This window comes from Amphiprion ocellaris, chromosome 4 (assembly GCF_022539595.1).
Source record: "Amphiprion ocellaris isolate individual 3 ecotype Okinawa chromosome 4, ASM2253959v1, whole genome shotgun sequence".
Taxonomy (NCBI): Eukaryota; Metazoa; Chordata; class Actinopteri; family Pomacentridae; genus Amphiprion; species Amphiprion ocellaris.
In genome coordinates this window covers 28312278-28327182 of record NC_072769.1, presented here as the reverse complement: position 1 = coordinate 28327182, position 14905 = coordinate 28312278, and the positions used below count along the sequence as shown (strand labels likewise).

The 14905-nt window shown below is 37.5% G+C and overlaps 1 protein-coding gene across 2 annotated transcripts in view; it reads right to left on the bottom strand.

Annotated features, from left to right (window-relative positions):
• Positions 1-1718: 1718 nt before the first annotated feature.
• The window catches only part of glra3 (glycine receptor, alpha 3), a 90688-nt gene continuing 77501 nt past the window's right edge, over positions 1719-14905 (bottom strand). For both annotated transcript variants that reach the window (XM_023299473.3, XM_035943481.2), the window contains one exon: positions 1719-14502. In XM_023299473.3, coding sequence (XP_023155241.3) covers positions 14167-14502 — 336 coding nt within the window. In that variant the 3' untranslated portion in view covers positions 1719-14166. The remainder of the gene's footprint in view (positions 14503-14905) is intronic.

The following is a 14905-nucleotide window of genomic DNA, read 5'->3' as shown; positions in this document are numbered from 1 at the left end:
CATTAAAGTTGCTGTGTTAGTAAAAGTTGCTCAAAATGGAGTGAAAGTTGCTCTATATTAGTTAAAATTGCTCAAAAAGGAGTTAAAATTGCTCTATATTAGCTAAAGTTGCAGTATATTATTTAAAGTTGCTCTATATTTGTTAAAGTTGCTCTATATTAGCTAAAGTTTCCTTATATTAGCTAAAGTTGCTCTATATTAACTAAAGTTGCTCTATATTAGTTAATTTTGCTCTATATTAGCTAAAGTTGATATTATTGGTTGAAGCTGCTCTCTATTAAAGTTGCTATGTGTTAGTAAAAGTTGCTCAAAAAGGAGTGAAAGTTGCTCTATATTAGTTAAAATTGCTCAAAAAGGAGTTAAAGTTCCTCTATATTAGCTAAAGTTGCTCGATATTAGCTAAAGTTGCAGTATATTATTTAAAGTTGCTCTATATTTGTTAAAGTTGCTCTATATTAGCTAAAGTTTCCTTATATTAGCTATAGTTGCTCTATATTAGCTAAAGTTTCCTTATATTAGCTAAAGTTGCACTATATTATTTTAAAGTGGCTCTATATTAGTTAAAGTTTCTGTGTATTAGTTAAAATTGCTCTATATTAGCTAAAGTTGCTCGATATTAGCTAAAGTTGCTCCAAGAAACTCTGAGGAAAGGTTGTTGAAAAGCATCAGTCAGGACGATACAAGAATGTTTAAAGTTCCTGAAGATCTCTGAGTCCAGCTAAATCCATCATTAAGGAATGGAAGGAAGATGGAACATGAATAAATCTGACTAGAGCAGGACGTCGTCAAGACCTGAGAGACTAGAGAGGGAGGCCACCAAGACTCCTGTGACTCCTCTGAAGGAGTTGCTCCAGAGAGACTAGTGAAGGACTAATGAAGAAAAACTGAAGAACTATTGAAGACCTCTTGAAAAACTACTGAAGAACTATTAAAGACTATTGAAGAACTGTTGAAGAACTAATGAAGAACTGAAGAACTAATGAAGAGCTGAAGAACTATTGAACTAATGAAAAATTAATGATAAATTATTGAGGAACCAATGAAGAACCAATGAAGAACTAATGAAGAACTAATGAAAAACTATTGAAGAACTAATGAAGAATTATTGAAGAACTATTGAAGAACTATTGAAAAACTACTGAAGAACCATTAAAGACTATTGAAGAACTATTGAAGAACTAATGAAGAACTAATGAAGAACTATTGAAAAACTACTGAAGAACTATTAAAGAACTGTTGAAGAACTATTGAAAAACTACTGAAGAACTATTAAAGAGCTATTGAAGAACTATCGAAGAACTATTGAAGAACTAATGAAGAACTATTGAACTACTGAAGAACTACACCTTATTGTTTGTTAGACATTTTCAGGGTATTTTATAAATACTTTTCTTGTGTTTTTATTCATCTTTTTGGGACATGTAATGTTGAATTTACTTCTGGAATTTGGAGTCTGGAATTTTATGAATACTTTGAGACGTAGTTCATTTTTAAGACTTTTTATTGAAATCATTTAGATTTTTTTTCCATTGGGAGCATTTAATGCTCATTCGGCACATTTTATGAATATGTTTCATTATTTTCTACGTCGGCAGCTTGTAGTACTTCAGAACTGTACTGGAGCACAATACTAGAGTAAAAGTACTCAGTTACTTACTATAGCTGATGTCTATTTGAGTCCTCCAGACTGAAGGAAGAACAACAACAGGCCGACAACGTTCAAAAGTGGCTACCAAGTTTATTTGAATTCAAGAGAACAAAGTTCATGAGAACAATGTAAAATATGAACATCTTATTTTACAAAAACCACGCGTGCTCTCGACCACCTCTAAACGGAAACCAGAAGAACACCGAACAGAACCACTCATTTGTTGTGTTTATGTTGTGGAACACCGTGTGACCAAACAAAACCTCCAACATGTGAAACTGATCCGAGTCCAGATTCAGTCCAGCTTCGGTCATATGTCACATAGAATCAGCTAAATCTGAAAGTTCCTCAGAACCGTCTGGTTCTTCACCTCCAGTAACTTAATGATCAGAGTTCTACCTTCAGACTGTGAAGATTTCCAGAGTTCCAGGTCCTTGAAGTCCATAGAGGTGGTCCAAGATATTAATCAGTGATCTGGACAGTTGTCGGTAGGTCTACTCTAGAACTTTCTCCAGGATGTTCTCCTTTCCTAAGTCTTTAAGTCTATTCTCAATGAGAACATTCCAAACTGGAGACTTCCAGGTCCTTGAAGTCCATAGAGGAGGTTTAAGAAAGTTCTAGACTAGATTTAAAGACTGGAAGCCAGAAAGGAGAACGTCCCCTGAAGAAATTTCTAGAGTAGACCTACAGACAACTTTCTACAGGGACGTTCTCCTCTATGGACTTCAAGGACTTGAAATGTTCTAAGTGAGACTAAACTTAAAGACTGGAGGCAAGAAAGGAGAACGTCCCCTGGAGAAAGTTCTAGAGTAGACCTACCGACAACTGGAGAAAGTTCTAGAGTAGACCTACCGACAACTGGAGAATATTCTAGAGTAGACCCACTGACAACTGAACAGTTGTCAGTGGGTCTACTCTAGAACTTTCTTAAACTTGTAGAAAATTCTCTTGAACTTCCTACAGGAGAATGTTCCCTGTAGAAAGTATACCTATTCTACTCTAGAACACTCTCCAGGGGACGTTCTCCTCTATGGACTTCAAGGACCTGGAACTCTGGAAATATTCCCAGTATGAAGGTAGGACTTGGATCATTAATGAAGTTACCGGAGATGAAGAACCAGATGGTTCTAAGCAGGTCTTCAGGGAATAACTGAGATTTAACGTGACCTTCTGGGTTCTAAAGTATCGTGAGCTGATGTGCAAACAGTTGAACAACTTCATCTCCACAAATCAACAGAACTTTCACCACATTGGAACCATGATGTAAGTAGAAATACAAACAGAACAGTTCTAAAATATGCATAATTGATAAAACAGTGAAGCTTTTTCTTTCTTTTTTTTTCTTTACATACAGTATATTAAAAACCCAGTGGGGCAACGGCTGTGGAACTCTACAGAAGGAACCGGCGGCTCCAGAACCTTCATGACTTCAGTTCAACTCGGAACATCACCACAGAACCCGACTCCTCCGCGAGAACAGCTTAAAAAAGTGTCTGTCGGCAGCAAAGAAAACACACAGAAAGCACAGTTTATGAGCGACACACATCAAAAAGTCTCAAATACTTTAGAACCTCTTTAGTTCCTGTACAAAACGTCTGATCTCAGAACCAAGAGAGCAGAGAACCGGTGGTCCTGAGGAACACATGAGAGCACGAAACATGAGAAGAACAGAAGACTGGTGTCTGAGGAGCGTCACAGCCAGCTGGACGGACGGACAGACAGACGGTCCAATCAGGATGGTCCAATCAGGATGGAGATAAAGACTAATTTTAATCATTTGGTTTTCTGACAAAACATACTGTAAAAATTGAACAATTTAACTCTAATGTTTTAACCCTCGTGTCATCCTGCGGGTCAAATTGACCAGTTTTAAAGTTTGAAAATGTAGAAAAAATATATATTTTCACAGTGAAAACTTCTACATTTTCAACTTTTTTGGGACATTTTTGAACATTTTTTGGTGCAAAAATAGAAATGCTAAAAAAAATTGTTTCTTTCAGAACATTTGGAATTTCTGAATGTTCTTAAAGAAAATAGAAGTTTTACTGATATATATGTAATCACTTTAGATATCTTTAGGATTTTTTTGGAAGATTTTTATTCATTTTTTGAAAATATGTACATTTTTTTAGTTAGATTTTTTTTTTCTTGCCAAATTTGGGGATTTTTTAAAAATAAAACTTTTAAGGAATTTTTGGAATTTTCTTCCTGAAGATTTTGCAAATTTTTATAAATTTGGGGAATATTTTGCTGAGTTTTTGGATTTTTATCAGACAAGGGAACAATTTTTTTTGGTGCCCGTAAATGAAGACAACTGGAGGGTTAAACAAGTTAAAAGACAGATAGTATTTAGTTAAATCGCAAATAAAGTATTAATTTACACGTTAACTGTTATAAAACAAGTTAAAACTCGAGAGAATCCCACATCTAAAATTAGATTTTGTTCATATTTTTTGACATTTTTCATGAATATTTTTTTCTGCATATTTTAGAAACATGGTTTGTTTATTTCATTTATGTATTTATTTTACATTTTTGGCCACTAAATTGACATTTTTGAGACTTTTAATATTTATTTTTGTGCTAATTTGAGAACAGTTTGGGACCTTTGACTTATTTTAAAGACATTTTATTCAAAACATTTGGGTATTTTATTCATTTTTACACATTTAAAATTTTTTGGACATTTAATGCTTTATTTTTTAGCATCTTTTTCTTTCGTTTCAGAGAGACCTTATTTTATTTTGCAATTTCTGGGGCTTTTTTGAAACAATTTTAACTGTAATCATTTTAAAACAATTTGTTGTTATTTTAGTTTCCCCTGTTTTGTTAAATTACAGATCATGTTTAGTAAAATCACTGTAAAATAAAGTTTAAATTTATATGTTAACTGTAATAAAACGAGTCAAAACTGCAAATAATGTTCATATCAAACATCTGTAATTATACGAGTGATTTTTACATTTGACTATAAAATGACACCATTTAAAAAAAAACAAACTATTTAAATTTGTAAGAAATAAAATTCTCTATGCACATGTTATTTGAAAGAAAAAAAGTTATATTTAGGACTGAAAAATAATTAATTCTTTAAATGTTTATTTTATTTCCCCAGTTTTGTTAAATTATCAATAAAATCTGGTGAAAATCACAGAAACGCTTAACTAATTTACATGACAAAACTGTTTTTGGCTGAACTGCAGGCAGTATTTCACAGAGAAAATCATAAAAACAAATTAAAAATAGAAGTTAGTAATGGTCTATAATGTGGAGACGACATTTCTTATTTCTAAAAGAAATAATGTGAATTTAATTCAGATTTCTGCCATTCTGTGTCATACTGACAGAAGAGTGATATTCCGTTAAAGTTAAACCATAATTTCAAGGAAAAAGGATAAAAATCTGATTCAGCAGCCTCCTTCTGCACTGTTCAGCTAAGAAATGTTATAAAACTCTTTCACATTGACCTCAGTTAAACACAAACAACCACTGATCTGCATTCATTCTAAAAAATCTGCACATAATTATTGTCGTCTTTTAAATCTGCATCACCATTAATGCGACTTTAAATAAAACTAACAGCAGTGATTTCCATGCAGGAGAATTTAAAATGAAATGTGCTAATGTATGAAATCTGAATATGTCACCACAGGGAGTTTAAGGTTGGATGTTTTGGAGCAGCATGTCCCAAATCCATGATAATAGATTCTAACTCATGAAGAATCTGCTGGAGGCGCAAGAAGTGACCAAGAAAAACCGTTGAGCTGCTCCAGAAACATCACAAGGGATTCTCTGAGAAAACAGCAAGAAATAGTTCCTCCAGAACCTCCTCAGAATCTCCTGGTTCTTTATCTCCAGCAACTTTATTAATGATCAGAGTTCCACCTTCAGACAGGGAATATTTCCAGAGTTCCAGGTCCTTGAAGTAAAATAGAGGTGGTCCAAAATATTAATCAGTGATCTGTCCAGTTGTCTGTAGGTCTACTTTCCTTCCCTAAGTCTTTAAGTGTAGTCTCACTTAGAACATTCAGAACTGGAAACTTCCAGGTCCTTGAAGTCCGTAGAGGAGAATGTCCCCTGTAGAAAGTTCTAGAGTAGACCTACTACATTAAAAAGTGATAAATCTGGACCCACCTCTGTGGACTTCAAGGACCTGGAATGTTCTAAGTGAGACTAAACTTAAAGACTGGAGGCAAGAAAGGAGAACATCCCCTGGAGAAAGTTCTACAGTAGACCTACCGACAACTGCAGAAAGTTCTAGAGTAGACCTACCGACAACTGGAGAAAGTTCTAGAGTAGTCTACTCTAGACTCTAGAACTTTCTACAGTTGTCGGTAAGTCTGCTGTAGAACTTTCTCCAGGGGACGTTCTCCTCTATGGACTTCAAGGACCTGGAACTCTGGAGATTATTCCCAGTATGAAGGTAGAACTCTGATCATTAAATAATTTTGGACATTTTGGGTCATTTTGGTTTATTTTTTTACTAACTAAAGACAGGTTTTGAATCATTTAGGAAAGGTTTGTGTCATTTTGTCATTAAGTTTCAAGTAACTTGGGGAAAGTTTTGAAGCATTTTCGATGAACTTCAGCTACAATTTTCTGGTCTTTCTGGACCCACCTCTATGGATTTCAAGGTATTAAGTTCTGAATGTTCTAAGTGAGACTAAAGACTAGAAGCCAGAAAGGAGAATGTCCCCTGTAGAAAGTTCTAGAGTACACCTACCGACAACTGGAGAAAGTTCTGGAGTAGACTCGGTAGGTCTACTCTAGAACTTTTTACAGGGGACTTTCTCCTCTATGGACTTCAAGGACCTGGAACTCTGTAAATATTCACAGTATGAATGTAGAAGTCTGATCATTAATAAAGTTACTGGAGATGAAGAACCAGATGGTTCTGAGGAGGTTCTCAGGAGGTTTTTTTCAGGTTTGGTTGGTGTTTTCTGGACTATGACCCTCACGTATTCGGCCTTTATATACTTTTGTGCCACCAGGATGTAGTTTGGATTTTTTGGAGACTCTTATTTCTCTTTTCCAAGAACCAGTGAAGTCTGAAACGTCTGGAATTTTTCTGATTTCATACAAACACCAGAAACAGAAAGAGGCTGTTTTCATTAGACTCATGCAAATATTTCTGTTGGGGAAACGGCAACATAAATAACGTACGGCGGCTGGATGGGGAACAAAAGCCGAGCGAACATCCTTCCAGGAAACAGTCTGAAGCTTCTCAGGAACGAAGCTTTGCATGTTGTTTGCATTTACAGCAGACTGTAAAAACCAGAGCAGAGAAAGAAGCCACTGCTGCTCTTACTGTTGCTGTTTTTATTGCTTCATGAGGAAGTGCAACGAGCAGAATCCTCCAGAGACAGTTTGGCCCCAAACTCTGATAAGTTTCTGCAGCATCTGAGTCGCATTAAAAACTCATGAGGACACCGATGCAGCTGTGGAGCAGAGCAGAGCCAACTGGGCTAAAGGAAACAGTCGAGTCTCACCGCAGGAATTCTTCTTTATCAGAAAGAACTTCTGCATATTTTAACCCTCGATAAACGGCCAACCAGCTGATGAATAAACCTGAGCGACTATCGGGATCAGAAAACTCTCAACAGTCTCAAGGTGTGCAGCCAGAAAAGTCTGACATTTCTTGGAAACGGGTCCAATCGCTGAGTTTAAAACACACGATGCTGCTTCAGGGCAGAGAAAACATGATGTAATGCAACAGCAGCCAGAATCTGCTAGCGTTAGCAGCTGCCAGGAGTCAAAGCTGCTTCCAAGGAAAACTAAATTCCAAAGGAGCTGTTTGAACCGAAGGGTCCACATCTGAGAATGTGACTGAAAAAAAAGCAAAGAATTACAAAATACAGTAAGGAAGTGCTTCCTGACTCACACTGACATAGAGTTCAACCCTAAAGCTTTGAGCAGTTTTTCAGTCAGGCAACTTTAAATTCCTAAAAAGCTGCAAAACCAGTTCCAGACCAGAGTGCATCTAACATCAGTGCCCTGAAGAGATCCGCTGTGATGTGATTATCATCTGGTTTTTATGAGTTAAACAGTCGTAACCTGCAGATAAACATAACTTTTCTATCTGTGTTTCTGTAACTGAATTTAAAGACATTTCTTGATAACATTCAGTTTATCGCGTTTATACGTACATCTAGTGGAGCGCCCCTCCATTTGGAAACTAAACTCTAAATAAATATGTATGTCGCTGTCGGTGTTGGACTTCACCATCCTCAACCATTTTAGATGACGTAGCAGTATCTCAACTATGAGGAAACACCAGCTGACTGTGTTTTTCCAGCTGCAGGTAGAAACTGAGAACCTTTAGGGACGTCCTGACTGAGTTTTGTTTGTCCAGCTGCCAATCAGGCACAAGTTCCCTGATAACACTCACTTTAAGTACGTTAAAGTCACTATAATCCATGCACTGTGTCTACTTTACAACTTAATAGATGTAGTAAACCTGTATTCTCTCCATGATGTCAGTAAATGCATCGTAGATCAGCTGTAGTTCCTGGTTCTTCCACCAGGTGGAGCCTCTCACAGTTTAACATGCACATTACTGTCTCCAAAATCCACGTCAGAACGGTTTTGTCGAGGGTTTGGATCGTGTAGTAACATAAAAACCAACAAAACAATTCCATTTCAATGTTATCCAATGACTCTGGAGACTTTAGAAAAATGTTTTGCTAACTGCTAATGATCTATCGTACGTTACCGAGCTGCCTAGCATCAAGGAGCAAGATCCTCCACGTCAAAAAACTTCTCCTCTGGACAGGAAATATAAAACTGTAGAGACCAGAGGAGGTGTCAGACTACAGTTCATGTTAGAGAGCATTGTTGGAGCTTAGCAGCAACGGGCACCATGACAAAGACTAATGTGTTTGTTAATGACCTCCAAAAAACAGCAAAATCACCACCGAAAAAATTAGCTCAAGTTGTGTCATCGAGTTTGATGGAGTCTGATTGGAGGTCGGAACATCAACAAACTGGACATTTTCAAATCCACTCTCAAAACCCACCTGTTCAATCATACTCACTTTGACCTCCATTCCTCCTTCTCCTTCTGTTGTTTTAAAATTGCTAAATTTCCTTCTTTTAAATTTTTAATATTTTTTACATTTTATACTATATATTTGAATGTGTTTTAACTTTGTGTCCTCTTTACGGTGACCTTGAGTGTTATGAAAGGCGCCTATAAATAAAATGTATTATTATTATTATTATTATTACTATTATTATTATTAAGCGTCAAAGAAGTCTTTGTCATGGTCTTTTTGTGGTGATTTTGAATCTTTTTGTAGTGATTTTGAGTCTCTTTGTGGTGATTTTGAATCTTTGTGCCAATTTTGAATCTTTTTGTGGTGATTTTCCAACTATTTGGTAATTTAGCCTCTTTAAATAGGGATTTTTGTGGCTGTTTGTGGTAGTTTTGGCCCTTGTTGTGATTTTGCTTTTTTTTTTTATGGTGATTTTGTGTTTTTTTTGGTAATTTATGCCCTTTTTTTGTCCACTGTGCTCAAGTTGTGTCATCAATGAGTTATGTTTGGAGGTCATTAAGTGTCATAGAAGTCTTTGTCTAGTTTTTTTGTGGTGATTTTGACTCTTTGTGACAATTTTGAGTCTTTTCGGAGCGATTCTGCATCTATTTGGTAGTTAAGCCTCTTTAAATGGTGATTTTGTGTTTCTTTGTAGTAATTTCTGCCCTTTTTGTCCACTGAGCTCAAGTCGTCTCTTCAAGGAATTGTGTTTGGAGGTCATTAAGCGCCACAGAAGACTTTGTCATGATCTTTTTGTGGTGATTTTGCATCTTTTTGGTAATTTTGATTCAAGTGAAGATTTTGTGTCTTTTGTGGTATTTTCACCTCTTTTTTGTGGTGAGTTTCATTCATTTAACATTACAGAAGTCTTTGTCATGGTGCCCGTTGCTAAGTGATTATGAAAATTATTAAAAGTTTTCCTTCGTAGCATTTTGCTGCAGACTGTGCTCTCCTTATTCCACAATCAAACGACACATTTATTATTTAAATCTCAACTGAGGGGCTAAATATCCACCTATTTTTCATCAAAAGCAGGACCGAACCTCCACAGAATCTCCAACATCCTGAAGGACTTCATTCTAACTGAACGTTTGACAGAAATAACCTCTGAACACTTCCACCATCCTGCTGGCTGTGATGTCGTATTTTTTAAATGATCCAACAGACATGAATGTAAGCGTTCTGAAACGTCTTGGGTTTTTTTTCAGCATAAATTCCTAAAACTCGTGTCTGAAAACTGCTAAATGTTCCCCAGGGTGAAGTGGAAAGTACTGGAAGAGCGGCAGCATTGGCCACAGTGTAAACAGAGGGTGGGTTTGGTGATTTTACAGCACAGAGGAGCCGACGGCGTCATGAAAACAGTCGTGTTCGGCGCAGTATGGACGGCTGAGTGGGTGAGAAGAGACGTCTGAGGCTGGGAGGGGAGAAAATCACAACGTTGGCAGCTGAGCTGTAAGACACGAGTGGGCGAAACAGTGCGTGAATGCTTCGTATCCTCTGAGGAGTCCGACCAAAGCAGCTCCTTAAACCTGCTCCATCATTGGAGTTTATTGAGTCTGGTTTATGTCACAGTGTTGGAATGGATCCAAGAGTCTCAGGAGTGGCAGCAGGTCACAGTGAAGGTCAGTGGAGGAGAAAACACAGCATGAAGATGAGGTTCAACCTGCTGAAGACCTGAAGCTGTGATAGGAACATCCACAAACCAACCAGGTGCTGCTCTTAAAGGGACGGTACAACTGACACTGATCAGCCACAACATTAAACCCAGCCGGACTCCTCAGTAAAAACGGCTCTGATTGGTTGATACTGGTAAATCACTCCCAGACTCACTGATGGCAACAAGGGAGCAAGTGGAGGCTACTGTTAATTCCAGACACTCCAGGCACTAGACCAAAACCCACACTACGCCACTCCCACCACATTCCTCTTCTTTAGCAGTATCACCAGTTAATTTTTGTTCTAAACTTAATGACATCCAGCATAATTTAAACTGTATGGCAACCATTCCTCTGTTTTAAAACGCCTGTATTTTTCAGTGCATTCCTTTTGAATACTGCAGTAGTTTTTGTTGCTATTTGTCTTGAGGGTAGTGATACAAATTTCCAACTTGACTAAGCAAACTTTGGGTTTTCAGTCCTTTTCTTCTCAACTTAAAGATATGTATTGTTAAAACTAAACCTGATTGGTCAGTGCTCTGCAGGTTTGATGCACCGACAGCAGATCCTTCAAGTCCTGGAAGCTGTGATCAGAACATCCCACCAATGCTGGATCAGGATTTAGACCTGGTGAAATCGACACCTTGAACTCTTGGTTGTGTTCCTCTAACCATCAGTAGATCCATCAGGGAATGAAGCTGCCATGAAGGTGGTCAAAGGAACATCCACATGAATGCAGGACTTCATGTTCCCCAGCAGAACATCTCCATCCATCCTGCTGCATTTCCTCTGCAGGTAAACGACACACCTGGACGTCCATATGATGGAGAAGGAAACTCCTCAGAGCAGGACTCCTTCTTCCATCTGGTCATGGTCCAGCTGTGATGCTGTAGCAGCTTCCAGTGGTGGACAGGAGTCAGCATGGACTCAATCTGAGATGTTCTGAGATGTTCTGAGTTCATTCTATCAGCAGCTCTTCTGTGGTATCAGACCTCCTGCATGAGGGATCCTCTGGTGTCCACGTTTCTGGTTCTCCGGTTCTCCTTCTCTGGACACTTTTAATAACCGCTGTAGAACTCCTACTCTTCTGGAGATGTTCTGGTCCAGTTTGTTAAAGTCTCTCAGCTCTTCCTGAACTGAGCTACATGAGGAGATGATCCATCGGCTGGTTTTAATGTTGTGTCTGATGACTGTTGTTGGGTTAATAAACCTTTTTTTGTGTTTACATGACAAACTTTTACTCTAAAGAAGGATATTTGGGTTCAACAGAACAGCCTGCATCAGTCTTTTAGAATTAGGAATAAAATCATGAAGTTACCTCGACTTGAATTTACCTTTAAACGTGTTAACAGTTTGGCTAAATCAGTAAATGAGATGTTTTTATTATCTTATCTTGCAGCATGTGTTTCGTTAATGGAAGGAGGTGGTTTGAGACCCACAATCTGGAACTTTTTGCTCTTTCTGAATCTCGGTCACAGACTCCTGACTAAAGCAGCTGCAGTCGCCCTGCATGGCGAGTTTGTAGACCGTCGAACAACAAACACATCTGCAGACATGATGGTTATATGTGGATGTTTCAGTGACTGTTTAAAGAGGCAGTGAAGGAAATTCTCCACTCTGAGACACTTTAACGTCTGCAGCAAACAGCTCAGTCAGCATGAAGGAAAAGTTGTTTACTAGCAGCAGCTCTGTGCAAATTAACCACCTAAACCTGATCTAGTTTTACTGCAGCAGAGACCAAAGTTATTACTGCGTCCTGTCTGCTAGATTTCAGTTTGTTCTGACTTACACACCTCATATTTTATAAGTTAAAGGAAATTCAGAGACTTGTTTCTGAGCCCAAATGAAGTCAAAAGTCCTAAATTCTCCAGATATCCTGTGATCTATTCTCAGGAATAACTACAGAGCAACCTGTAACCAGATGCTGCTACTGCTTAAATTCAAATCTGATTCTTATGTTAAAGAAAATTTGGAGATTCATTTCTAAGCCCAAATGAAGTCAGAAGTCCTAAATTTTCCAGATATTTTGTGCTCTGTTCTCAAGAATAACTACAGTGCTGTTGCTTCCACTCAAATACTAATATAATTCTTAAGTTAAAGGACTTTCAGAGATTTAGTTCTAAGCCCAAACTCCTAATCTCCAAACGCTCTGTTCTGATGATTAATCACATTGCAACTAGCTGCTGCTATGGCTCTATTTCAAATCTAATTCTTATATTAAGGTAAATTATTGATTCATTTCTGGGCCCAAACAGAGAAAGAAGTCCTAAATTCTCCAGATATCCTGCCATCATCATGAGTCTGTTATTCAGCTTTACCGGACACATTAGTTTAATTAATTCTTAATTCCACAACTGATGCTGACTGAAGATTTCAAAATGAACAATAATAAACAGTCATATTATCCATAAAAAATTTTTAAAAAGAAAACTGGAAAACGGTAAAGAAAACTACTTTTTTGGCTTAATCTCCATAATAATTAATTTTGTCGGGTCGTAGTAATTTCTAACTCTCGAGTCTTTGTAGGCCACAAATATAATCACATTAGTCAAGTTAATCTCTATAATTAATAACACTGTTGTGTTAATATGTATTACAGTCAGGTGAAGTCGTATTTTATAGCATTTGTGGCAGGTTTTAGTCCCAAACATGTAAATTACTGATACCATAATTAACACAGTAGGGTCTGAGCCTTAATATTTCCATCATTTAGGTTAAGCAGCGTAATTTATAACACTGCAGAGTCTCAGCTACATGATTACATCAGTCAGGTAAATCTGCATAAACAAAAACAGTGTTTGGTCTCATTGTTAACAGGTATGATAGTCTAATAAAGTAGTATTTTATGTAAATTTTTAGGGTTAATCTCCAGTAAAATCGCACCATAATTACAACTGTTGGGTCTGAGCCTTAATATTTATCTCAGTTAGGTTAAGCTGCATGTGTAACAGTGGAAGGTCTTAGTGGTAATTTGTTTTGTAGTCATTTTAGGAGGTTTAATCCATGATATGTAAATTATCATTAATAACAATGCTGAGTCTTAGCCTTAATATTCACATGAGTCAGGCTAAGCTGCATGATTTATAGTACTAACAAATAAACACAATGTATGGTCTCATTGTTAACACAAAGTAGTATTTTATGTAACTTTTTTAGAGTTAATCTCAAGTAAAATCGCACCATAATTACAACTGTTGGGTCTTAGCCCTAGTAATTATATCAGTTAGGTTAAGTTGCATGTGTAACAGTGTAAGGTCTTAGCATTAGCATGTTTTATAGTCAGGTAAAATCATTGTAGGAGGTTTAATCAATATCACGTAAATTAATCATCAATAACAATGCTGAGGCTTAGCCCTACCATTAATATCAGTTAGGTTAAGCTGCATGATTTATAATACTAATACATAAAAACAGTGCATGGTCTCAGTGTTAACATAAAGTAGTATTTTAAGTAACTTGTTTGTGGTTTGAATCTCAGGTATAATCTAAACCTCTGAGCCTTAATATTTACGTTAGTCAGGTTAAGCTGTCTCATTTATAATTCTATAAGGTCTCAGCATTAATGTCCATTGCAGTCAGGTAAAGTAGTATTTTATATGGTTTCTGTGGGGTTTTATTCCTGAATATGTAAACTACTCATCAATAAAACCGTCAGGTCTTAGCCTGAATATTTAAACTCGTTACTTCGTGTCACCAATCATAACAAAGGAACTCTTAAGTCATCCTGGTGGATTGTTTTAGACTGTAAGATAATAAAGGATCAGGAGCTGGGACAGGTGAGGCGGATGCAGATGTGTGGTGGGTTCAGATGTGCAGCAGATGTTGGTTACTACGGTTTGTGGAAGTCTTCGTGTCTCAGGATCTTGTAAAGAACCCAGTAGAAGATGTTGAAGAACAGGAAGGCCAGAGGGAAGCCAGCCCTCGACACAGTGTCAATCTTTTTGGCTCGGTCGATGAACAGCTTCCTCATCTCCTCGGTCGTCTTCCCGCCTCCTCCTCCTCCTCCCGCCGCCCCAGGTGCATTCTGGGTAGCGTTGGCCGGAGCTCCGGCGGTGTTCAGCGCCGTCACTGCGTTGTTGGCGCTCGACTTGGAGTCTTTGCTGTTGCTGGGAGTCGAGGTGATGGCGACCGGGGAGGTGATCCGATTCTCGTTGGCCTCCCCCTCCTGTAGGGGAAGAGGAGGAGGAGGAGAGGAGGAGGAGGAGGAGGAAGAGTAGTAGTAGTAGGAGGATGAAGAGGATGAAAAAGAAGAGGAAGAGGAGGAAGATTAGTTCTGTTTCGGACTCAACAGCAGTAAAACATATAAATATTATCTAAAATGTTATCTTGACAAAAAACACTTTCAAATGACTCCAAATTTCTTCATCAGAGAAAAAAAAATCTGCTGAAATTTAGTTCAAATTTTAAAAACATCTTTATAAATATCCATATTTTACGCCATAAAAGGTTGAAACAAATCGGAGACGTTTGAGCAGAATCTGTTCGTACCGCTTCACTTTTACACATTTTGTTGTGTTACAGCCTCATTCCAAAATGGATTAAAAACATTTTTTCTTGAAATTCGACAC